Source organism: Podarcis muralis, chromosome 9 (assembly GCF_964188315.1).
Source record: "Podarcis muralis chromosome 9, rPodMur119.hap1.1, whole genome shotgun sequence".
Classification (NCBI taxonomy): domain Eukaryota; kingdom Metazoa; phylum Chordata; class Lepidosauria; order Squamata; family Lacertidae; genus Podarcis; species Podarcis muralis.
Window position 1 is genome coordinate 75175846 of NC_135663.1, and position 25995 is coordinate 75201840.

General features: G+C 46.4%; 1 protein-coding gene across 1 annotated transcript in view; it reads right to left on the minus strand.

Moving 5' to 3' along the window:
• Positions 1 to 12888: 12888 nt before the first annotated feature.
• Positions 12889 to 25995, minus strand: part of SEPSECS (Sep (O-phosphoserine) tRNA:Sec (selenocysteine) tRNA synthase) — a 43596-nt gene continuing 30489 nt past the window's right edge. The window contains exons 9-11 of the mRNA XM_028743458.2: positions 16720 to 16813; positions 16032 to 16122; positions 12889 to 15136 (exon numbers count right to left, since the gene is read on the minus strand). Of these exons, the coding sequence (XP_028599291.2) occupies positions 14863 to 15136; positions 16032 to 16122; positions 16720 to 16813 (459 nt within the window). The 3' untranslated portion in view covers positions 12889 to 14862. The remainder of the gene's footprint in view (positions 15137 to 16031; positions 16123 to 16719; positions 16814 to 25995) is intronic.

Sequence of the window (25995 nt, forward strand, 5' to 3'; positions counted from 1 at the left end):
CTCGCTCTATAGGCCGAGGGAGCCGGTGTTTGTCCGCAGACAGCTTCTGGGTCATGTGGCCAGCATGACTAAGCCGCTTCTGGTGAACCAGAGGAGCACACAGAAATGCCGTTTACCTTCCTGCCAGAGCGGTACCTATTTATCTACTTGCACTTGGACGTGCTTTCGAACTGCTAGGTTGGCAGGAGCTGGGACCGAGCAACGGGAGCTCACCCTGTCACGGGGATTCGAACCGCCAACCTTCTGATCGGCAAGTCCTAGGCTCTGTGGTTTAACCCACAGCGCCACCCGTGTCCCTCTCAATTGGAAATAAACCACAATAAATTGGGCGAGACGGGCTCCAAAGTTGGTGTGCACAACGGCTGCTGCCTCCGCTCAGTTCTCATTTTGCTGTCTCCACAAGTGTGCTTCTATTCTAGCTTCTGTCAGAAGGAATTAAGACCAGTGACGCATTCTTCCTACGAAATGAATATATTAAGTAGAAAACACCTTTGGGTTCAGTGACTCAAATTAACTTGCAACCCAGAAATGTCAAAAACGAAAGAAATATAGCACCCATTGGAGTGCACGCCATCACCAAACACTTTCAGCTTAACTCTTCTTGGTATTTCTTGGTTGGTTGTGGTTTATTTATTTATATGCTTCACTTCAGTAGGACTTCTAGGGTGGCTTACACCAAATGGTAAGACACATACCACTCCCATGTTGCTGGAACCACTGTGAACCGGACAAAGTCTCTCCCACTTGTGATGGGACCCTCATGAACAGTGTGGGCTGTTGTTCAAGAGCTGCTGGAAGAAGAGGATAATCATTCCTAATTGTGCAGTGATACCTTGGATGACAGAGGGACATGGGTGGTGCTGTGGGTTAAACCACAGAGCCCAGGGCTTGCCTATCAGAGGATCGGCGGTTTGAATCCCTGCAACAGGGTGAGCTCCCTTTGCTCTGTCCCGGCTCCTGCCAACCTAGCAGTTCGAGAGCACATCAAAGTGCAAGTAGATAAATAGGTACCTCTCCGGTGGGAAGGTAAACGGCGTTTCTGTGCACTGCTCTGGTTCGCCAGAAGCGGCTTAGTCATGCTGGCTCCCTTGGCTAATAGGGCCTCCTGCTGCTGCCACGCCACCGGAGCACGATTTCTGTTCTCATCCTGAAGCAAAGTTCTTAACCTGAAGTACTATTTTTGGGTTAGTGGAGTCTGTAACCTGAAGCGTATGTAACCTGAAGTGTATATAACCCGAGGTTCCACTGTACACTCGGTGCTCTGTCCAACTGCTTTGCAAGAAGCAAACCAGTTATTTCCATCCAGCATTCGGACTATCGAGCACAAATATCACAGGATGAGATTTAAATGTATACACACATTTCTTAAATAATTCAATACACTTTGATACCTTAAGGCAGAGTTGAGAAGCTTCAAGCAGGTTGGACTACATGTATTTATTCCCATCCCTACTTCCTCATCCTTACTGGCTGCCCTTAAGCCCCCAACCACAATTTTCTGGGTTTGGGCTGTTAGCTGAAATCTTTAATGTAAGAGCACTGCTTTTTGGACTTCCAGAATTCTTCCCAAAGCATGTTCTGGAAGCGTCGGTGTGGCAGCCTCTGAGACATTAGCCAGAAATGCTTTCAGCCAGGTTGAAAATGCCTTCCACTGCTTAAGGGGCATAGCTGTCAACTTACAGATTTGAAAATAAGGGACCAGCAGCCTCGAAAATAAGGGATCAGCAGCCAAAATAAGGGATTTTAGTCAACCAGCTGAAATACAAAGTTAAAAGGGACTAGATAATTTGGGAGAGCAGCACCGGTTTTTAGCCCTTCGTGTCCAGAGGTTGCTGCTCAAGACACCAGCCGATGAAACACTGCAATTAAATAACTACAAGCAGCAACCACTTTTCGCGCAAAACGAAGTCCAAGCTACGATGATGGTGCTGTAGTTCCGTATCTTTTCTCTTGTGCTCCATCTGCAGCTCTCAGTTCCATCAGGCGGGGCAGGAGGGGGGTGGAAATAGTGCCCAAAGTAAACCCGAAGATCAGACCATCTATGCTACTCTACCTATGGGAGAAGCACTTGCGGTCCTTACTCCACTTTCCCCCTCTATGGTTAGCCCTTGGAACACCTGCCTGTGCCTCCGCCTTCTCTCTCTGAACTGCTTTCTCTATGGTTGCCCTCGCTCTCCTCTCAAGGCTCCCCAGCAATGGCTGCCCATTTCATCTGGGTCCTTCGGCAGCGCAGCCACAGTATGGCCTAGCAGGAGTGGCGGTGGCAACGGGCAGAGGGGAGGCCCCAGGCAGAGACGCTAAGTTTGGCGGCCGCGAGGAGGATGGCGGCGGAAGGGCCCGAGGCTCCCGCCAGCCCCGGCGGGAAGGGGCTCCCGGGGCCGAGGCTGGTGAGAGGAGGCCAGAAGGGGCTCGGCTGGGCAGCCATGCAACACAGTTGGGGCCTCCCTCCTCCCTGGCTGGCAGGGAGGGAGGGAGAGGAGCTGCTTCCTTTGAAACCCGGGAAATTTAAGGGACATCATCAATAAGGGACAGCAGCGGGACACGGCGCTGGGATAAGGGAGTTTCCCACCAAATTAGGGACAGTTGACAGCTATGTTAAGGGGCAAACCATAAGCTCTGGGAAAGATGGCTCCAAGGGCCAGTGCTCCATCATTGGTAGGGAACGGAAAGGGGTGTGTTGGAACAGATTGTGGAAAGGCATTTGATCTCCATCTGGCATCATTTTTCTCCTACTGACCCTGGGAGTCTGTGGCACCCAAGCAGAAGAAGTTAGCCATCCCCAGCATAACTAGTTCTGAATCTACTAAACTCCTTATCGACTTCTACTTTGTTAAGCAGCGTGCAGGCTGAAGTCCTGCGCTTTGCAATTTATTGTTTATTGACTAAAATAAAAACATGAAATCAAATTTGCTTCACAAGGCTGATCTTCTCTGTTGCTGTCCTATAAATCTATGTGTCCTGTAATTGCTTTTCTGAAAATTTTGCTCAGGATTGATCACGACGACTGTACCTGCTTTCCATCCAGGTAGTTGTTTCGCTCATTTCCATAGAATTTGATGTATAACCATGTCCACTATTAAGCTCAAGTGAATGATTGCGGATGAAAGAAAAAGAAAGCCTCACATGTCATGGGCTTTGTCTGCACACTGGGAACTTCCATTCACACAAATCAAGCACAGGCCAAACAGCACTGCTCCAGAAACTTACTATATATTAAAATGTATGCCACTTTATGGAACCTTCAGGCCCCATAAAGCAGTATAGGTAAAGGTAAAGGGACCCCTGACCATTAGGTCCAGTCATGACCAACTCTGGGGTTGCGGCGCTCATTTTCGCTTTATTGGCCGAGGGAGCCGGCGTACAGCTTCCGGGTCATGTGGCCAGCATGACTAAGCTGCTTCTGGCGAACCAGAGCAGCGCACAGAAACGCCGTTTACCTTCCCGCCGGAGTGGTACCTATTTATCTACTTGTACTTTGATGTGCTTTCGAACTGCTAGGTTGGCAGGAGCAGGGACCAAGCAATGGGAGCTCACCCCATCGCAGGGATTCGAACAGCCGATCTTCTGATCGGCAAGCCCTAGGCTCAGTGGTTTAACCCACAGCGCCACCCACGTCCCATAAAGCAGTATACAATTATATTAAAAAATGGAGCAAGCGCACCATAATTAAAAAGATCAGCACAATTAAAGTGCAATCAGCAGAAAAGCCACATGACATGTAACCATGCAGAGAAAACAAGTTAATTTAGACCAGTGCTTTTTTTCTGGGGGGGACGCAGGAGTACGCATACCCCTATTTCCAGAATCTAAGGGTCACAACAGCAAAGCCCTGCCCCACTTACCTGCCACCCAGAGTTTAGATCATGGGTAGGCAAACTAAGGCCTGGGGGCTGGATTTGGCCCAATCGCCTTCTAAATCCGGGTCCTGGACGGTCCGGAAATCAGCGTGTTTTTACATGAGTAGAATGTGTCCTTTTATTTAAAATGCATCTCTGGGTTATTTGTGGGGCATATAAATTCATTCATTTCCCCCCCCAAAAATATAGTCCGGCCCCCCACAAGGTCTGAGGGACCGTGGAGCAGCCCCCTGCTGAAAAAGTTTGCTGACCCCTGGTTTATATGGTTCTGGCAGATCTCACATGGGCAGCTGTAGGGAATCTTGGACCTCCAGATACTGCAGAATGACAATTTCCATCATTATTGGCCTTTAGCCAAGTTGGCTGGGGTGGATGGGAGTTGTAGTTCAGCAACATTTAGAGGCCCAATGGTTCTCTACACCTATCCTAGAAGAAAAGGATTTTGTGGAAGCAGGTGGTCCTAAATCACGCTCCTATCCTTCTCCTAAATTATGGTTTAGAGGCGTTAGCCAACACTCTGAACAGAGCTTTGGCACATACTGGGAGCTGACACAGATCTAAAGGTGATGGAATCACATATTCTGAAGTTGATTCTCAGCTGTGCACCAGGAATGACACTCATCTAGGACTGCTCTGAGTGACCTAATTGGTTTCAGAGCCCCAGCAACCTTTGCAAAAGGAAGCCCTATAACAGATGCTTATACGGTTCCTCTTCCATGACTATTATTAATAAGCATGCAAGCAAGCAGACAGATCGATGGAAAGACAGACAGATAAGGGGTTAAGTGAGGAAGGCTGTTACCAGGAGGAAGAAGCAAGGGGGGATGCCACAAACTGCCAGGGGTTTTTTAGGGGGGTAGGGGGGTCCACTGGTGCCAATGAGCAATGCCAAGAGACAGACTGAAATATACTCAAAGTCAAGAGTGGATTTCATGCTCTTTTTTCAGCTCATAGTGGTGAGGAGGAATGGAAGTTCCCCCAGAATGTCTGCTTTATATAGATTATTTACACAATGGGCCCCATATGATTGGCTAATTCCGGCATTCACCTATAGGCCAATCAGGTTGCAGATTCACTTCCACCTGGCGCTGGATTGGGTGGCTCCTGTGGACCAATCAGACTGCTGCATTCTGGACCCTATTGTTCTAGGACCAATCAGACTGCTGCATTCTGGAGCCTATTGTTCTAGGACCAATCAGACTGCTGCATTCTGAATCCTATTGTTCTAGGACCAATCAGACTGCTGCATTCTGGAGCCTATTGTTCTAGGACCAATCAGACTGCTGCATTCTGGAGCCTATTGTTCTAGGACCAATCAGACTGCTGCATTCTGAATCCTATTGTTCTAGGACCAGTCAGACTGCTGCCTTTTGTATACTATTCAACTCAGTACATAACACAACCTTTCAGCCAACCCATGATTTCTCTCAGAATGTGTATGATGTGAGTAACAAGGTGGGAAGAGGCCACTCAATATGATCTATGGAACACCATCAGTTGTGCACCCAGTTTTGACAATTAGAAACGGTAGTTGCCGTCTCTTTTGATATTGTGTAACTGTTTCCCCCAGAATAGATTAAATAAGAAATCTGCTGACTTGGTATCATTTATATGTGGTTCCCTTTTTCTGCACTTTTAAGTAGCAAAATTTCCTGGCCTTGCATCACTTTTGGCATCATGTATACATCTAGACGCGGGTGGCGCTGTGGGTAAAACCTCAGCGCCTAGGGCTTGCCGATCGTATGGTCGGCGGTTCGAATCCCCGCGGCGGGGTGACCTCCCGTCTTCGGTCCCAGCTCCTGCCCACCTAGCAGTTTGAAAGCACCCCTAAGTGCAAGTAGATAAATAGGTACCGCTTTCTAGCGGGAAGGTAAATGGCGTTTCCGTGTGCGGCTCTGGCTCGCCAGAGCAGCGATGTCATGCTGGCCACGTGACCCGGAAGTGTCTCCGGACAGCGCTGGCCCCCGGCCTCTTAAGTGAGATGGGCGCACAACCCTAGAGTCTGGCAAGACTGGCCCGTATGGGCAGGGGTAACTTTACCTTTACCTTTAAACATCTAGAATGTGGAGATAACACACCGCTATTGTAATTTAAGACTGATGATCCTGTGTAGTTTTACAGGTATTTACAGCAAAACTGCATTCTTGTAAGGTAGTATCAGGCTGTGGAAATTAGTAAAGTTCAAAACCAACCCCCCAAAAAGGTGTCCTAGAGTTGCCAGGTCCTACCTGCAGCCCATGACTTGTAATATTTACCAGTTCTGTCATTGCCACTTCCTTTATCCGCCATCAGTGTAATCCTGACGTCTACTCAGATCTACTATTGAATTCCATGGGGTTTATTTCCAGGTAAAAAGACAGAGGCTGCAAACACCCCATACATTTAAAGCATATCCCTTCTCCCAAAAAATAATTGTGGGAACTAGTTTGTTAAGGGTGCTGGAAGGAGTAAACTACAGTTGCCAGGATTCTTGGGGGGCCCTTTAAATGTTTGCATCTTTAGGTAAGGTAAAAAGGTTAAGGACCCTTGGATTGTTAAGTACAATCGAATTCAACTATAGGGTGTGGTGCTCATCTCTGCTTTCAGGTGAAAAGAGCCGGCGTTTGTCTGCAGCTTTTCTGGGTCATGTGGCCAGCATGACTAAATCGCTTCTGGTGCAACAAAACACCATGATGAGTGCCACAGCGCACAGGAGCACCGTTTAGCTTCCTGTCGCAGTGGTACCCATTTATCTACTCGCACTGGTATGCTTTTGAACTGCTAGGTTGGCAGAAGCTGGAATAGAGCAATGGGAGCTCAACCCATTGCACAGATTCGAGTTGCCAAATTTACGATTGGCAAGCCCAAGAGGCTCAGTAAAAGGTAAAGGTAAAGGGACCCCTGACCATTAGGTCCAGTCGTGACCGACTGGGGTTGCAGTGTTCATCTCGCTTTATTAGCTGAAGGAGCTGGCGTACAGCTTCCGGGTCATGTGGCCAGCATGACTAAGCCGCTTCTGGCGAACCAGAGCAGTGCACAGAAATGCTGTTTACCTTCCCGCTGGAGCGGTACCTATTTATCTACTTGCACTTTGACGTGCTTTCGAAGGAGCAGGGACCAAGCAACGGGAGCTCACCCTGTCGTGGGGATTCGAACCGCCAACCTTCTGATCGGCAAGTCCTAGGCTGTGGTTTAACCCACAGCGCCACCCGTGTCCCTTAAGAGGCTCAGTACCTCCACTTTAATCCCACCCAAGAGATCAAGCTGACAAGTATTACTGCAGTCTAGTTTCTCCCAGGAAAAATTCTGGCGGCAGGTGGCATTTGCCATACCAGATGCAAATTTTTATTTCTGTTTAGCCTTTCCATTCAGGAACACCCCGGTGCTCAATTCTCAATACTCCACAGTTAAACAAATATATCTGGGGCTATAAAACATACTGTGGCTCTATCCCTGGGAGACGTAACAGGGGGCTTACTTCCAAAGCAATTGTATGCAGGATTGTGGCCTGAATGCATTCTGTGGGCAAATCTCCAGTCATTTGGTAGGAGCAAATGTCTGTTAAACATTTTGGAGCAGTTTTTAAAAAATGCTAGTGACCTTGATATGGTGACCACAGCACCTGTTTTCCCCTGATAAGATCGTTTTTTTATACATATTGCCTTCTTTGCTGCAGTATTTCTGTCTAGAGTAAGCAAATTCTCCTAAATACTGCCTAGGATTCGGCTGTTTGGAATGCTGACCTGTATTTCTTGACAAGGAGGTTGGGGGGGCGGGGGAGGTTGACTTGCAGTAAAGAGCCAAATGGGATATATCACGAGGAGTAGGAGGAAGAAAACAATCTTAAGGCACTTTCTTTCTCAATTACTGAAACGGAACAGTTTAACTGGCCATCAACTGGCTTTCCAGATGTCATTTTCTTGCTCTCATATTCATCTATCTGTCAATCCTACAAACAGTGAGGGAGCCAACTATGCGTCCCTCAGAGTTCGGAGATAATGGCTGTGCATACACAAGAGACCGTGAAATAAATATTTTGGGAAGGGGAGGCCAGATTTTCCACCTTCGCCGCATCAAGCAGTTGGTCCCTTACCTTTCCTGCCCCTACCTGGCCACAGTGATACATGTGACGGTCACCTCCAGGCTTGACTACTGTAATTCGCTCTACGCGGGGCTGCCCTTGAAGCTGTCCCAGAAACTCCAGCAGGTGCAGAATGCTGCAGCGAGGCTCCTCATGGGGTCTATGCCATGGGAGCATATTCACCCAGTGCTTTACCAGCTGCACTGGCTCCTGGTGGAGTACAGAGTCAGATTTAAGGTGCTGGTTTTGACCTTTAAAGCCCTTCACGGCCTAGGACCCTCGTACCTACGGGACCGCCTCTCCCGGTATGCCCCATGGAGGACCTTAAGGTCCATAAATAGCAACACCCTAGTGGTCCCGGGCCCTAAGGAAGTTAGATTGGCTTCAACCAGAGCCAGGGCCTTTTCAACACTGGCCCCGGCTTGGTGGAACACTCTGTCTCATGAGACCAGGGCCCTGCAGGATCTGATTTCTTTCCACAGGGCCTGTAAGACAGAGTTGTTCCACCTGGCCTTTGGCTTGGAGTCAATTTGAATCCCTCCCCCTCTTTCTTTTTTCCTTTCTCCTCCTGCGATGAGGCTGCATTTTAATGTTTTAATGTTGTATTTTAATCTTGTTTTTAAGTTGTATTCATTCAACTTGTTTTTATTATTGGTTGTTAGCCGCCCTGAGCCCGGCCTTGGCTGGGGAGGGTGGGGTATAAATAAAAATTTTTATTATTATTATTAATCAAAAGAGTTCTGAAAGTGGCCAAGACTTTGATCTGATAGACCTCCTATATCTTGAAAGCTGAATTCACCAGGTGAAGCTTCCCCCTTCTTGCAGATCAGTCTGTTGAAATCCTGATTGTTAGACACAGAAGCTCTCCTAGGTAAAAGGCTGGCGTCCCTAATTCTCGTCTCAATCATTCCTTTTTTCCTTCATAGGGTCTGCATTGATTGTCCTAGGTTAACAAACCATCCTTAACACGTACCATTCTCTAGTTTGCTTATGGACCCAAAAGACTGATATGTGATGAAAAAATGAAGGGAGCAAGGAAAAGAGTTCCAGGATACCGTATTTTTCGCTCCATAGGATGCACCGGACCATAGGATGGGGAGAACAGGGGGAAAAAATTCTCCCCCCTCCGCTCAGCACCCCTTCAGCAAAGTGGCAGGAGAAACGGAGCCCCTTCCATTTCTCCTCCCGCTTTGCTGAAGGGGCGCTGTGCAGAGAGGGAAAACTGTGCAGCGCCTCTCCAGCGAAGCGAAGCCTGGAGCGCAAGAGGGATTGGTGTGCACCGACCCCTCTTGCTCTCCAGGCTTCAGATGGCTATCCGCAAGCCTTTGGAGCGCAGCCGGAACTCCTGCTGCGCTCCGAAGGCTTGCGGATAGCTGCCTGAAGCCCCCAGAGCGCAGTGGGAGTTCCTTGCGCTCCGGGGGCTTCAGCGAAAGCAACGCGAAGCCTCTGGAACGCGGGGGGAGCTCTCCCTCTGCGCTTCGGAGGCTTCGCGTTGCTATCGCTGAAGCCAAGGAGCCTGCATTCGCTCCTTAGGAAGCACACACATTTCCCCTTCATTTTTGGAGGGGGAAAAGGGTGTCCTATAGAGCGAAAAATATGGTAATTTTAGGCCCTTGATTCACTTTGCTTCCATTTCATGCTGAATTCTTTTATTATGCTTATTCATCTCTGGAAGGCAGAATAAGAGAAGTCCGCTTACCTTCAATGGTCGGGCGGCGCGGCCTGGCTAAGTCCACGTCCGCAATCTGGCACTCTGCAGGGGAGAATTGCAGCCTGCCTGCAGATCGGCCAGTTGTAGGCAGACTTAGGTGCAAGCATCCCACAGGAACTGTCCAACTGGTCAATAGATGTCACTTGGCCCTGCTCCTGGATATAAACTGGGGCCTGCCTAGGCCTCCTCCCCAGTTTGTTGTCAGATCACTTGTTCACTTTTTTGTACATAGTCATCTAAAGATGCTACAAGGTGCAAGGGGGGTGGGAGTTGATCGTTGGCCATATTGGCTGGAATTGGGAGACCAGCAACATCTGGAGACCCAAGGTTGAGGAAAGATGCATCAACCAAGCATTGTGCTTGGTTGCAGCTAGGGGGAGAAACTGTTTGCAGGCAGACACCTTCCTGTGAAGGAAGCCAGTGTGGTGTAGTGGTTAAGAGTGGTAGACTCGTAATCTGGTGAACCGGGTTCGCTTCCCCGCTCCTCCACATGCAGCTGCTGGGTGACCTTGGGCCAGTCACACTTCTCTGAAGTCTTCCAGCTCCACTCACCTCACAGAGTGTTTGTTGTGAGGGAGGAAGGGAAAGGAGAATGTCAGCCGCTTTGAGACTCCTTTGGGTAGTGATAAAGTAGGATATCAAATCCAAACTCTTCTTCTTCTTCTTCTTCTTCTTCTTCTTCTTCTTCTTCTTCTTCTTCTTCTTCTTCTTCTATGGAGTCACTTCCCTTTAGAACCCTTCCAAACACTGCTACTGATATTTTAGGGTTTGATGAAAAAATCTCTATTCACTTTTCTGGGATTTAATGCCAGGAATTAATTAGTGGTGTCCCTGGGGATATCAGTAGAATTTTACATATATTTTCCTGAGATTTTATCATTTTAACTTGTAAACTGCCTTGAAGCAGAATGTAATAGGCAGCATAAAGGTAAAGGGACCCCTGACCATTAGGTCCAGTCGTGGCCAACTCTGGGGTTGCGGCGCTCATCTCGCTTTATTGGCCGAGGGAGCCGGTGTACAGCTTCCGGGTCATGTGGCCAGCATGACTAAGCCACTTCTGGCGAACCAGAGCAGCGCACGGAAACGCCGTTTACCTTCCCGCCGGAGTGGTACCTATTTATCTGCTTTTACTTTGTGCTTTCGAACTGCTAGGTTGGCAGGAGCAGGGACCGAGCAACGGGAACTCACTCCATTGCAGGGATTCGAACCACCAACCTTCTGATCAGCAAGCCCTAGGCTCTGTGGTTTAACCCATAGTGCCACCCTTAATAGGCAGTATCAACTTTTGTAAATAAATAAAACATTCCCGATTACCCCCATCAGAATTATTTTTGTTTTGGAATCAGCTTGTCTGAAAAGCAGGACAGAAATTCAAGAAATATACAGCAACCCAACCAACTGTAAATGCTGATGTAAGACGGGAGCATTTGGTAAGCTTCTGGGCTTTATCCCTTTCTGCGAAAACTGATGATTACACAGTATAGATCACTTGGCTTGCATATGTTAAGGTGCAGTGCCAACCCTTTTACATTTGCAGCCTTTTTTGCTTCCTTGATACAAGGCTGCTTGCTGCACTTGGTAGGTTTTTATTTCTTCTCAATGTTCTGTGCTGCAGCAACTTCCCAAAACCAGAAAGATGTTTGCACATTTTTATTATCTTTTGCATTGAATAAAGGGATTCTATTGCATTCCCAGGTTTTCTATTCAGTATAAGGACAAAAGTAGATGCAACACTGAATATGTCTTCATCGGGCACGAGGGGGACACTATTTTCCTTAGAACTGCAGAACACTTAACCCTTTTCTCCCATACTGTGATCCCAACTAAAAGCAACCCCACATACACACAGAGCTGCTGGTAGCCTAAAAACAATTAATGTAACTTTAGGAATGGGGGCTTAAATTTGCTTGCTTTTCAATTCCTTTTCTGCCATACCTTTTAGATTGTAAACCTGCAGCCAGGAACCACCTTTGTTGTCTGATCTCCTAACAGAGCTTAACAGGTTTAAGGCACCTACTTTATTATAAATGCTAACCTTTACATAGCTATAAAGGACTATAAACGTGACGCTGAGGTCCAGCGCCAAGGGCCTTCTGGTGGTTCCCTCACTGCGATAAGCAAAGCTACAGGGAACCAGGCAGAGGGCCTTGTCAGTAGTGGTGCCCACCCTGTGGAACGCCCTCCCATCAGATGTCAAAGGAATAAACAACTACCTGACATTCAGAAGACATCCGAAGGCAGCCCTGTTCAGGGAAGTTTTTAATATGTGACATTTTAATGTATTTTAAATCTTTGTTGGAAGCCGCCCAGAGTGGCTGAGGAAACCCAGCCAGAGTGGCGGGGTACAAATAATAAATTATTATTATTGTTGTTGTTGTTGTTTTATAAAGATGGAAGTTGAGGTCTTCAGGTGCTACTCTTCCCAGAGCTCCCAGGAATCACATCACATACACCACCCTAGCTAGGAGGAGTTACACCAGTCAACACCCTCCTTACAACCAATAATCCATGGGACTATGAGGACTCACATTTGTGAATGTAGGGACATTAATGTCTTTTACCAATTGCTGCTGGTTTGACAGCTGTGGCCATTCCTGGACCGGGAAAGCCTTGCCACAGTAGATCATGCGTTGGTTATTTCAAAACTAGATTACTGCAGGCTCCCAGGTTGGGTAATATTGCTGTATCTAGCTCAAAGAGCAGCATGGTGTAGTGGATGAGTGTCATCTAGGGCCTAGGAGACCAGTGTTCAAATCTCCACTCAGTCAAGAAGTTTACTGGGTGACCAGTCACTGCCTCTCACCTAACCTACCTTTCAGGGTTGTTGTGGGGATTAAACGAGGAAGAGGAGAACCATGTACACTTCCTTGAGCTGCCCAATGGAAAGGTGGAATATAACTCTAATAAATGAATATATAAATAGCAGGGAAGCTTGAAGTTCCTAAATGTTCATAACCTTAAAGGGAATTTGCCTACTTAAGAAAATTGCACAATTAGCATGAGCTGTCACATAATGTCATCAGCTTCCACGATGGTGAAAGCTGCCTCGTGGGAGACTTTATATAAAAGAGCTATCACATTACCATAAAAGCTGCACACCAGCCCTAAGCATGGGATTCTCAATTGAAATGGTGATATTGCACACATAAATGAAGAGGTCTTTTGAGTCATCCTCTCACAAATGATACACAAATTGGGGGGAAAAGTGAGTTTTGGTGGGTGGCAAGGCGAGGGATAGAAAACATTCAACCCCAAAAAAACAAGGAAAAACTTATAATTTATTCAATTAAGATGACCAGAGCGCCCACCTAAATTTACCTGAGAACATCCACTGATTGTAATTACTTATTCTCATGTCTATAGCAACCCGTTACAAATCAAACTCAATTATTTGAATTAAAGCTCTTAAGTCTAAAGAATTCAGAGGTTCTTCAACATGTATAATAACCTTGTATTGAGTCTTGTGCGTGGGCGACCTTTGAAGCTGTCTTGCTCTCACTGGCAGAACTACACCTTCTTTTACCTTGCTTCCCTTATAATAAAGTTGATGCTTCACTTTAAAACACACCTAAGGGTGCTGTGTGAGTGAAAAGGGAACAGGAAGGTTGCAGCAAATAAGGCAGAGTGTAGTTATGTATGTCGTAACATCCCATATAACCATGTTTGAATGCCAGACCGCAAAATACAGGTGCGTAACACAGAAATGTTATCTAGACGACTTTTCCTGACAAGAGAGAGAACAAGAAACAAACATTGCACCCCACGTGCCAATAGCACAATAACATGGTACTGCTGCTGCAACAGTTATGAATCAGTCACAGAGTATCCTGGCTCTTGTTATGCATAAATGGCAATCACTACAGTTGTAGTATAGTGTAACAAGTTGTAGTATACTACAGTTGTAGTATAGTGTAACAAGATTACAGACAGGAATAGCTACTGTCATATATTCTTTAGCACATACAGTGGTGCCCCGCAAGACGAATGCCTCGCAAGACGAAAAACTCGCTAGACGAAAGGGTTTTCCGTTTTTTTGAGTCGTTCCGCAAGACAAATTTCCCTATGGGCTTGCTGCGCAAGACGAAACGTCTTGTGAGTTCTTGCGAGTTTGTTTCCTTTTTCTTAAAGCCGCTAAGCCGTTAATAGACGCTAAGCCGTTAATAGCCACTAAGCCGCTAATAGCTGTGCTTCGCAAGACGAAAAAACCGCAAGATGAAGAGACTCGCGGAACGGATTGATTTCGTCTTGCGAGGCACCACTGTAAAGGGTAGATTTATACCCAACTTCCATGGCTACCATTTCCTTCTGCCTGAATCTCACACCACTTAAGATAACCTCCTAAATTTGCTGACTGTAGGCAGTGCTACAATGCTAGGGGCCATCCCAGAAGTGGAAGGAATGCTAGCTGACTCTGATGATAACTCTAGACTTCAGAATTTCATTTTGGTGTTACTGCCATAATATGGAATCCAATACCCGGAAAGCAGCAATGCATAATAACATATTAAAATCAGCTCACAGGAGAAATGGTCTCCCTTTCGAGGCACTACAGCAGTGGTAGTCAATATGGCATCCTCCAGATGTTGTTGTACAACTCCCATGTCCCTGACCGTTGACTATGCTGGCTGTGGTTGATGGGAGTTGAGAGTCCCAACAACCTCTGCACATCATGCTGGCTTCTCCTGAACTCTAAAACAGAACGCAAGGCACCATCACAGGGGAACCCATAAAGCTTCCATCTGTAAGAGGTATGATCAGTGAAAAAAAAAGCAAAGCCTATTGGAATATGGGTGAATTAAAAATGAAATCCGTTTTCCGTTAAATCGTTTTGGCTCACGTGCAAAATGGCGCTCGTAAGGTAGAGAATAACCTGTTATCACTGAATAACCTGCGTTATACAGAAAGGAAAACTTCCTAACCAATGAACTGGTTTCTTAGGTGAAAATAAAGCCACGCTCCAATATTTATCATTCACAAGGAAATGAGAATGTGTAAACATAAAAAGGAAAGTGCAAGACCCACTGAAATGAATGGGAGCCGCACAAGAGAACCAATGGTACACTTGAACACCTCCCATTCATTTAAATGGAATTAATGCATCACAGGAATGTGTCCTGCATCACTTAACATTTTGGTTATCCCCCCCCCCCCGCCAATTAATTGTACAGCAGGTTGCACGACATGACCCTGATATAAATGCTGAACATCCTAAGTCGGGAAGCATCTTCCTTAAGCTATTTTCGGTCATCTTCTTCGACTAAATTGCACTTTTCCATACCGGAGACCACTTCTTCATTCAGTGCCGGGGAACCTTTTTCATCGTTCTTTCCTTTGCTTAAAGCCTTCAAGCACTTATCAAGTCTTTTCAAGAACACGTCGACATCTTCTTTCGTCATTCCAATGGCTGAAGCAGCATTGAGGTAGGCACAGTGGTATTGGTTTGTATGGGCCATGAAGCCTTTGAAAGTGTAACCACTCACTGTTTGCTGAGACCCAAGGGGAACGACCCTGAAAGGGGAGGGGAAAAGGAAAAAAAGTTACATACAGAAATACACCCAGAAATAAAACACAGAACAACCTAACTTGTTGAACTTTTCAGGGGTAATTATGGTGACTTAAAGGAAAGCAAGGGACGCGGGTGGCGCTGTGGGTTAAACCACAGAGCTTAGGACTTGCTGATCAGAAGGTCGGCGGTTAGAATCCCTGTGACAGGGTGAGCTCCCGTTGCTCGGTCCCTGCTCCTGCCAACCTAGCAGTTCGAAAGGAAGTCAAAGTGCAAGTAGATAAATAGGTACCACTCCAGCGGGAAGGTAAACAGCGTTTTCGTGCGCTGCTCTGGTTTGCCAGAAGCGGTTTAGTCATGCTGGCCACATGACCTGGAAGCTGTCTGCGGACAAACGCCGGCTCCCTTGGCCTATAGAGCGAGATGAGCGCCGCAACCCCAGAGTCGGCCACGACTGGACCTAATGGTCAGGGGTCCCTTTACCCTTTACCTTTAAAGGAAAGCAAACCTACTAAGGGTCCAATCCAGACTCTCAACCACCAATGCTGGCAGTCACTGGCTGTGAGACCAACTTGGGATCCAGTTGATCCAGGGCCAGCTCAGCTCTGCCCTTGGAATGCCACACTTTGCCACTTTCTGCAGGCAGGATACTACCAACGCCCCACATAAGGGAGGTTTGGATTCCAGCTGCCCTCACCTGGGAGTGAGTGCCACTGAAATCAGTGGGATTTGCTTCAGAGTAAACATGCACAGAACCAAGTTGCATGCAAGCTCTGTCCTGCCAACCTCTGCATATCTTTTGGGTCAGTTTTGAGACTGGCTCCAACTGAAGTGAGGCTTGCTCCCGGAAAATTTGCTTCAATGCGTTTTTGAATCTGAGACGTTAACGGAAGTACTTACCTTGCGCCAGACACTTGTCTGGTGAAAAGCATAGATCCAAGCTGCGTGACAGCTGTCCCACTTTGTTTATCTAGCTCTCTGAGTGACATAGCTGAAAATACAGGTTAACAAGGTTACTGTAATTTATAGTAATTCCTTTCTACAGCAAACACTAGTAGAAAGTTTTGGAAAAGTGTGTGTGTGTGTGAGTGAGTGAGAGAGAGAGAGAGAGAGCGCGCGCGAGAGCGAGAGAGGGATGCCTAAATGTTCCATTCACATGGGGGGGGGGGGTATCAGCCTATTTATTTATTTCCAACATTTCTATACCGTGGTACCTCGGGTTAAGAACTTAATTCGTTAATTCGTTCTGGAGGTTCGTTCTTAACCTGAAACTGTTCTTAACCTGAGGTACCACTTTAGCTAATGGGGCCTCCCACTGCGCCGCTGCTGCACTATTTCTGTTCTCATCCTGAAGCAAAGTTCTTAACCCGAGGTACTATTTCTGGGTTAGCGGAGTCTGTAACCTGAAGCATCTGTAACCCGAGGTACCACTGTAATTCCCATTAACAACAACAACAACAAAACCTTCCATGGACAGTTCAGAAGTGAAAGTGACAAACCACATTTGCCACGATATAATCACCCTCTGCTTTATTACACTGCATATTTCTTCTCTGCAGATACAACCATCCCACAACACCCTAATTACCTAAGGAGATGGGGTTGTGAGGTGTTTCCAGCAACCTCTCGTTGTAAGCTTCCGCTAATTTCTTCACATTCTCCGAAAGGTAGGAAAACATTTCCTAGGGGGAGAGAAGGGGGACCAACTGCTTTTAGTTCTTTTTCGGCTATTCTTCACCGGAAATTTGTGTCTTCAAGTTTGCCACCAAGTATTTCCTACTTAATATTTAGATTAATCCGTTAAAACAAAAGCAGCAGCAAGCAGGTTTGAGGTCAACGAAGACCAGGAGCTGCTGGCTAATTAAACAGCATTGAGGAAACCAACAGCAGTGTCTTCCTGCATCTTTTTGCAGGAATTATTATTATTAGTATTATTAGTTTTTAATATTTAATGCTGCATTGTTTTTAACACTTGATTGGGAGCCGCCCAGAGTGGCGGGGGAAACTCAGCCAGATGGGTGGGGTATAAATAATAATTTATTAAATTATTATTATTTTACAAAGACCAGCTGGAAGGATGTAGCCAAAGACCAGGGAAACTTAGTTGGTCCCAGATAAAGCTTGTATCCCAAAGTAGGTGCTCCCCCCTCCCCCGGGAAATCTGTGTTTTACCACTGAATCAGAGCAAATGGCAGAAAACCCCATTGCTGTGTGCTCCGATTCAGCAGCAAAACACGGATTTTCCTGGGGAAAGCACCAGGAAGAAGAAGAAGAAGAGTTTGGATTTGATATCCCGCCTTTCACTCCCTTTAAGGAGTCTCAAAGCGGCTAACATTCTCCTTTCCCTTCCTCCCCCACAACAAACACTCTGTGAGGTGAGTGGGGCTGAGAGACTTCAGAGAAGTGTGACTGGCCCAAGTCACAACAAAAGAAAAGAAAGAAAACACTAGGACACAGACTTGTGCCTAGAAACACAGCACAAAAGGAAGTCTGGATGAGTCCTGAGTTCAAATCAAATTACCATATTTTTTGCCCTATAGGGCGCACCAGCCCATAGGGTGCACCTAGGGTTTTTTTGGGGGGGGGGATAAAGAAAAAAAATTATTTCCCCCCCAGGCGCGGGGCTGGGGCGGAGGAAGCCCAAGCTTCCCCCAACCCCAGAATAGGCTGCTATCCGCAAGCCTTGGGAGCCCAGCGGGAAGTCGCACCGGGCTCCCAAGGCTTGCGGATATCTGCCCGAAGCCCGGGGCGCACTCCACTGCGCTCCCCGGGTTTCGGGCTGCAGGCTGCTGTGCGCAAGCCTTGGGAGCCCGGCGGGAAGTCGCACCGGGCTCCCAGGGCTTGCGGAGAGCTGCCCGAAGCCCGGGGCGTGCTCCGCTGCGCTCCCCAGGTTTCGGGCTGCAGGCTGCTGTCCGCAAGCCTTGGGAGCCCGGCAGGAACTCCCGCGGGCTCCCAAGGCTTGCGGATAGGTTCCTGAAGCCTGGAGAGCGAGAGGGGTCGGTGCGCACCTACCCCTCTCGCTCTCCAGGCTTCAGCGAAAGCCTGCATTCGCCCCATAGGATGCACACACATTTCCCCTTCATTTTTGGAGGGGAAAAAGTGCGTCCTATAGGGCGAAAAATACGGTAATTTCTCAGTCAGTGTAGTGGCATGAAAAATTTTGGAGGCAGGGCAGGGATTAGACCAGCCTCCTCTCGCAGATCCAACGTTATGAGGATTGAAGAGCAACCCATGTCCAACTTCTCACAAAAGCCAAGGAACAATATACACGCCACGGATAGTGGATTTGGCAGAAATCTTCACCCCTTGGCTAATCCCCCAAGCAAGACTACCACAAGGAAGCCCAAACAAAGCAGCTTTCAGAGCTGAGCTTTTAGGAGCTTTTCGCAGCAGTAAAACCAGCTAATTTAAAACCAGGACGTTAAAGCTATTAATTAATTGTGGCTGGCTGACTGAAGTGACATGGTGAAACAAGGGGGAACGAAACAGTAAACACCCGTGATTTATTAAATGATCTGCCTTTCAGAATTATTTTTTCCCCTATTTTAATACGCGTCTAGATCTTACAAGCAGCTAACTAAGCAGTTTACCGTACAATAAATTAGTAGTGCCATGTATTCGGCAATACTTTTTGTGAGGCCAAATCCATATCTAACCTCTATTAGAAAATCTGGCTACTCTGTGAGGAATTTACGAGGACTCCAAACACAAGTTTTACTTAAGAGAAATGTAACCGAATTCCATTGATTTTTCTACATTGCAAGTGCTATATTTAACTCAAGACACAAAAGGATCTTATCATACTAGAAGAGTATTGAAGAACTTAAGCACTAAAATGCCAGCTAAATTTCCAATGGGGGAAGCGAAGAGATTAGATTAAAAAGGCAAGTAAAACAATGCTTTATGCTAGATCAGCAGCGTTTGAGGAAAAAACAAAAAAACAAGTTACCTCCAAAATGTGTGGCATATCCACAGCTCTTAAATAAGTATAACTGAGTATGGATTTCAACAACCAGTAACCCAGAGATATTCACAAATTGCAGTTTTCACACAAAAGAAAACAAATGTCTCAAATGTGTGTGTGTGTCCCATGTTACACAGTTCGAGTGAGTAGACGTGTTATTTTCAGGAGAATTTGGCTGGCTCTTTGTTAGAACAGAACCATATGCTACTCTGATGTACTGAGAAGCCATGGTTTGGCAGTATGAGAATGAGCTTTGGGGTCACCTACTTCCCCCTCCCCTTTCCATTCCTTTTTTGTGCCAAGATTAGAAACTTCTAATTGCTTTTTGTGGCAAAGTTTGCCTATCTAGATGAAGTGGCAAACCAATGGAACACAAGACGGAATCCAATGTTTTCTCTTTGCCTTCCTCCTTTCCCCATATGCCAAGATTAGAGAGCCAGAGTCTTGTGCCTGGTGCATGTTCATAATGCTAACCATGGTTTAGTGCAGGGGTCAGCAAACTTTTTCAGCAGGGGGCCGGTCCACTGTCCCTCAGACCTTGTCAGGGGGTGGGGCAGACTATATTTTGGAAAGAAAAAACAAAAACGAATTCCTTTGCCCCACAAATAACCCAGAGATGCATTTTAAATAAAAGGACACATTCTACTTATGTAAAAACACGCTGATTCCCGGACCGTCCGTGGGCCAGATTTAGAAGGCGATAGGGCCGGATCCGGCCCCTGGGCCTTAGTTTGCCTACCCAAGATCTATACTCTGGGTGGTAAGTAAGTGGGGCAGGGCTTTGCTTTTGTGACCCTTAGATTCTGGAAATAGATCCCTTGAGGGGCAGGTCTAACCTCTTTGCCACTAGCCTTTTCAAGACTGGTGGGCCTCTAGTCTAAATCAGTGTTTTTTCCCTAAAAAAAAGTTTAGGGGTACTCTCATTTTCCTACTCATTGAAATACTGCCCCTCAATGAGGCCAAACTGAGATTCACAAAATGTTTAGGGGTATGCGTTGTTATGATATGGATGCAATGCGACCGCGAGCAGCAGGTGGCTTGAAAGCAAAACATAATGGGAATGTTGGAATTGTTCCGTGGGAACAGAGGGAGAGTCTTATTTCAGTGCAAAGCACCGGAAATAGCTCTGAGTGACCTGTACAGGAAGTACAGGAGGAGTTTTGTCTCTCTCTTTTGATGGAGTCTGATGAGAGCAGACGTGTTTCTCTGTAACGCTGCAAAGACAGAAATAAAGGCATGTAAATACATTTCTGTCTATCTCTTTCCCCTGCCTGGGGGAGGGCAGGGAAGAGCGGTGTGTTCTTCTCACATTTGAGGAGGATCGCTGATCGAGACCTTGCCTGCATCTGCCGGGGAATGCAGACAGGGAGGTCACCAGGAGATCATGCCAGGTGCCTGGAGAGTGGCCAGTTTCTCCTGATATGGCTGATTTCCTAATCAGCCTGCGTCCCCCCCAGAAAAAAAGCACTGGTCTAAATTAACTTGTTTTCTCTGCATGGATACGTGTTATGCAGCTTTTCTGCTGATTGCAGTTTAATTGTACTGATCCTTTTAAAAATGTTGCACTTGTTCCATTCTTTAATATAATTGTATACTGCTTTATGGGACCTGAAGGTTCCATAAAGTGGCATACATTTTAATATATAATAAGCTTCTGGAGCAGTGCTGTTTGGCCTGTGCTTGATTTGTGTGAATGGAAGTTCCCAGCGGGCAGACAAAGCCCTAGACATGTGAGGTTTTCTTTTTCTTTCATCTGTAATAATTCACTGGAGCTTAATAGTGGACATGGTTTAGTGTTTCATCTAACTAGACTTTCCAAAATCTTAAGTGGAGCTTCGAGAAAAAAAAACAAAACCCAGCAAATGAATGGTTGGGATGCAAAGTGCAATGGACAGGCGCTTTACTTACCAATAGGGTATTTTCTGCTTCCGTTTCAGGTATCGCCCTACCACTACCATAATAGTGGCTGCTGGAAGGAAATGATCTTTCTCCACCTGTGCAGGTGTGAAAGGACTATTCCACACAGACAAGTGGGGAGTTTGGATCCTGCGTCATCCCAATCAGACAAGACAGATTACTGATAGAAAAGCCTGCCGAAAAGTACAACACAGCTCCTCCATTGCACCACTGCTGCATGAAACCACTAAGATAGGCAGTGCAGTACAGTGGGTAAGGCTAGGTGGGCTAGCAATACCTGCATGCAACTATCTGCTCAGAAGTGGAGCAAAATGGGTGGTTCTAACTGGGATGGGAGAAGGACAGATTGCCATTTTAGGGGACGGGTGCTGCCTTAGGGCAAACACTCCCTAGCCCCTAGGCAGCCTGTTTATTTGTCAACAGTATTACAAAAGCACTGAAAGCCTCCAGTACTTTCTCTGGCCTTGCAAAAGGCTGCCATGGATCCATTTATCGCTCACGGAGGTGAAGAGCATGAAACATGTTCCTTTGCGTCATGCAGAGGGAGGAGGAATCTGGGCCGAGCTATCAGGTTCTGCTGCAGAGATTAACCTCCCCTCTGCAAGGCACTGGCTAGGCTCTTTATTGATGCGAGCTCAAATAACCTGCAATAAGATTTGACATGAGGATAAGGCAAGAAAAGGGAGAAAATTATTCTGATTTTTTTTTTAATAGCCTGGCTTCTTTTTTTGAGTAGGTGTAGTGGAACCAATATAGAAAAGAGCACTCAATGTCAAGCTATAAATAGCTCCTGCTGAGAACATAATAGCTGTGCCTCAGCTTTCACAGAGCAAAAGGCAATAAACCGCCACTATTAAATTTTGCCATTCAGGAACACACACATTCAAAGTACACTAAACAAAAAAGAAAAGCGAGGTGATCGTTCTTATTTCTACAACAAATCTGAAACAAGAAACTGATTCACAACATTTAGAAAATAATGCTTATGGAGCAGAACTACTTTTTCAGTGAAAATATATGGTTGAGTTGCTTAGATTTGCTTCTTCACCGAAATCGTTAGCATCTAATTCTTTATTCGTTACATTAACTAAAGCATTAACAAATGAGTGACATATTAATCATTTTTAAAGATACATGGTCTTCATTGAGCTTTGCCATCTACCAAAGCCAAATTATTTGTGGTTCCCAACAATTCAAAATGAACCTTAGTACCTGAGGTCCATATTCAGCTGACCCGTTGTACTGGCAGAAGCCAGCACATTAATTCCTGCTAGTGCAATGGGACTTTCTTCCTCCTCTCCTCAAGGGTACTCTATGCTGTCCCCAGATATTCTTTGGAAGGTTTGAGAAAACACCAGAACAGAATAGTTTTTCGGGATGGTGTGAGGAGAAAGATCCATTGCACAAGCAAAATCTGTGCTGACAGAACCTTAGCCACAGCTCTACATTCAATTCAACCCTAAGTACTGACACTATGAATCTAACCCTCAACTTTATAGCCGTATAGACTGACTTTTGAAACCTGTGTGTATGTGGACTGGAACAGTACAATTGTTTTCATTTTTAAATGGTAATAGTATATTTGTGAAGAATCATTAGGAATTTCACTTCATTTCATGCCAAGGTGCCACTATGGGACTTTAATAATAATAATAAATAATAAATTTTTATTTATATCCCGCCCTCCCCAGCCGAAGCTGGGCTCAGGGCGGCTAACAACAATCAAAATAATCCAACATTCTAAAAACATTCATTATAAAATTAATTAAAATCAAATTAATGGCAACCATTAAGCAACATTCTGTGCAGATTGCCAGAGGAGGGGATCAGGCTGTGCCCTGATCAAAGGCCTGGTGGAACAGCTCTGTCTTGCAGGCCCTGCGGAAAGATGTCAGGTCCTGCAGGGCCCTAGTCTCTTGTGACAGAGTGTTCCACCAGATCGGAGGCACAGCCGAAAAAGCCCTGGCTCTAGTTGAGGCCAGCCTAACCTCTCTGTGGCCTGGGATCTTCAGGATGTTTTTATTTGCAGACCGTAAATTTCTCTGTGGGACATACCAGGAGAGGCGGTCCCGTAGGTACGAGGGTCCTAGGCCGTATAGGGCTTTAAAGGTTAAAACCAGCACCTTAAACTTGATCCTGTACTCCACCGGGAGCCAGTGCAGCTGATATAGTACCAGATGAATGTGGTCTCGCAGCGAAGACCCCATAAGGAGTCTCGCCGCGGCATTCTGCACCCGCTGGAGTTTCTGGGTCAGTCTCAAGGGCAGCCGCACGTAGAGCGAGTTACAATAATCCAGTCTGGAGGTGACCGTCGCGTGGATCACAGTGGCTAGGTCAGGGCGAGAGAGATAAGGAGCCAACTGCTTAGCTTGGCGGAGATGAAAAAATGCCGCCTTTGTTATAGCTGTAATCTGCGCCTACTAGAACAATTACAAATTAGCTGTTCCTGCTGGTACCTAGACCACTGCTCCTCAAATTTCTGGCCAGACTAGTCTAGTCTCAACATTTCTGTATTAAAGATTGGCACTTATTTCCCTCTTCTCTGACTACCTTTAACATGTAAGAGGAAGAACATATTGCCCTTGCAGGAGCTTTCCCTCCCTGCTTCTTCAACACGAGTCACTGATCTTGCCTGTACCTCCTGGCTCGAAGGAAGCAAACTCTGTACAATGACTCATGCAGAGAAGAAACAGGCAGCCTCCTCTGAGTATGGTGGCGAAATCTGCCACGCATTTTCAGCAGGAGTGACTGACAGATCCCATCCCATCTGATGCAGTCACAGCAGAATTGACGTCAGCTTTCCTCACATCCCAACACACACACACACACACACACACACACACACACACACAGACTTTGGGAGGAGTTAAGATCAGAGCAGTGAATCATGCAGTGATGTAGAGAGTGTCTTCCTTCGTACATGCGTGCATGTGGGGTACTCTAGATTCGCATGGCGCTTATCTTATTTATATCTTGTGACATGCACTGCTAAGAAACTACCGACCTAGACACAGTATATCTTGACATTCTTATTGCAGCAGCAAATGAGGAGGCAGCACCACATGTCACGTTCAACCATTTGTCTGCAGGCCACAGGTTGGAATTTTTCTGTTTTGCTTACACAAAGCAACCGCACAACGGCACAGGCGTCTTAGGCATGAATTAGAGAGGCTTCTATTTTAGGTAGCAGCGAGTCACTTTGTTTCTGCCTAACACGAGAATAGCTCTAAGCTTGCAAAACAATAAAATAATATATTAAATATTCAAGAGTTCAGAGATGCGAGAACTGAAGTAACATGCATTTGTCAAGAATCCCTTACATCAGCAAATCAGAAGATCTCCCACATCACGCTAGAGTGGGGGGAAAGCAATGATACAGTATTTGTTGATGTACTGCCAATTCAGGTCAATTATTAGAGATTCGTCAGATTTCCACAAATGCACTTCAGTTAAAGCAGAGGAAACCTTGCAAATATAATTTGGCTACCATTTTGCTTTCTTCTTCTTCCTCTGGGTCCCAGTTGCATTCCGATGTCCCAAGTTTTGTTAGCCTACAAATAAGTAAAGGTAAAGGTACCCCTGCCCGTACGGGCCAGTCTTGACAGACTCTAGGGTTGTCCGCCCATCTCACTTAAGAGGCCGGGGGCCAGCGCTGTCCGGAGACACTTCCGGGTCACGTGGCCAGCGTGACAAAGCTGCATCTGGCAAGCCAGCGCAGCACACGGAAACGCCGTTTACCTTCCCGCCTGTAAGCTATTTATCTACTTGCACCCAGGGGTGCTTTCGAACTGCTAGGTTGGCAGGCGCTGGGACCGAGCGACGGGAGCGCACCCCGCCGCGGGGATTCGAACCGCCGACCTTTCGATCGGCAAGCCCTAGGCGCTGAGGCTTTTACCCACAGCGCCACCCGCGTCCCTCTAGCCTACAAATACTCCCTTAAAAAACCCCAATGCTTGAGAACCACTCTATTAAGCACCCTCTCCCACATACAAACACACTCCCTGAAGTGTTGCAGTCCAAGAAAGGGCAGCAACATGCATATAGCTGGGTCTCGTCTTACTAGTTTTACAAAGTTAGGAACAAATTTAGGAGATTCTATTATGAGCGAGACACACAGCAGGGATGCCAAATTAAAATTGTACTTCCAATTGTCGTTTTTGTGTTTCCTAGAGTTTAAAGATGTTGTGGTGTGATTAATGGGTTGTTGATCAGCTAGTCCCTCTGCAACTTCAAGTGCATCACAACACTCACAGTTCTTTCCCCCCTGCGCAGGGCTGGTTGTTGCACTGAGACTGTGCTTGTGGACCTGTTTGATTATTTTTAGCTAGGAATCAATAAGGGAAATCATACCCTATTGATCTTATTAGGCCTTGTTGCAGCCTCATTCATCACAAGGTGATGGCATCTCAACTGCAAGACTTGGTGGTGGTTTACAGGGACGCTCCTGAATTACTCTCATCATTTCTGGCAGGGAAGTGCTGGGTGGTTGCTTGCAAGGTCCCATTCCCCAAACATGTTGTGATCGAGACATGTCCACTACATGCTGCATTCACATCCAGCTCTCTTTTCCCAATGCTCTCATGTAGACGCAGCGCACAGTTTCATTTGAGGTTGCAGTCAGGGGCACTTAATGCAGATAAACCAGGGTGACAGCAAATCAAGGCAAGCGTGGGAAAAAGATACTTGCAAATTTGAAATTAGAGGGCTAGGTAATCCTATTATCAGAAAGATCTTATTGGGTGGTCTTAGAATCATAGAGTTGGAAGAGACCACAAGGGCCATCGAGTCCAACCCCCTGCCAAGCAGGAAACACCATCAGAGCACTCCTGACATATGGTTGTCAAGCCTCTGCTTAAAGACCTCCAAAGAAGGAGACTCCACCACACTCCTTGGCAGCAAATTCCACTGTCGAACAGCTCTTACTGTCAGGAAGTTCTTCCTCATGTTTAGGTATGTCTTGGGTATGTCTAACCTATTATAGTC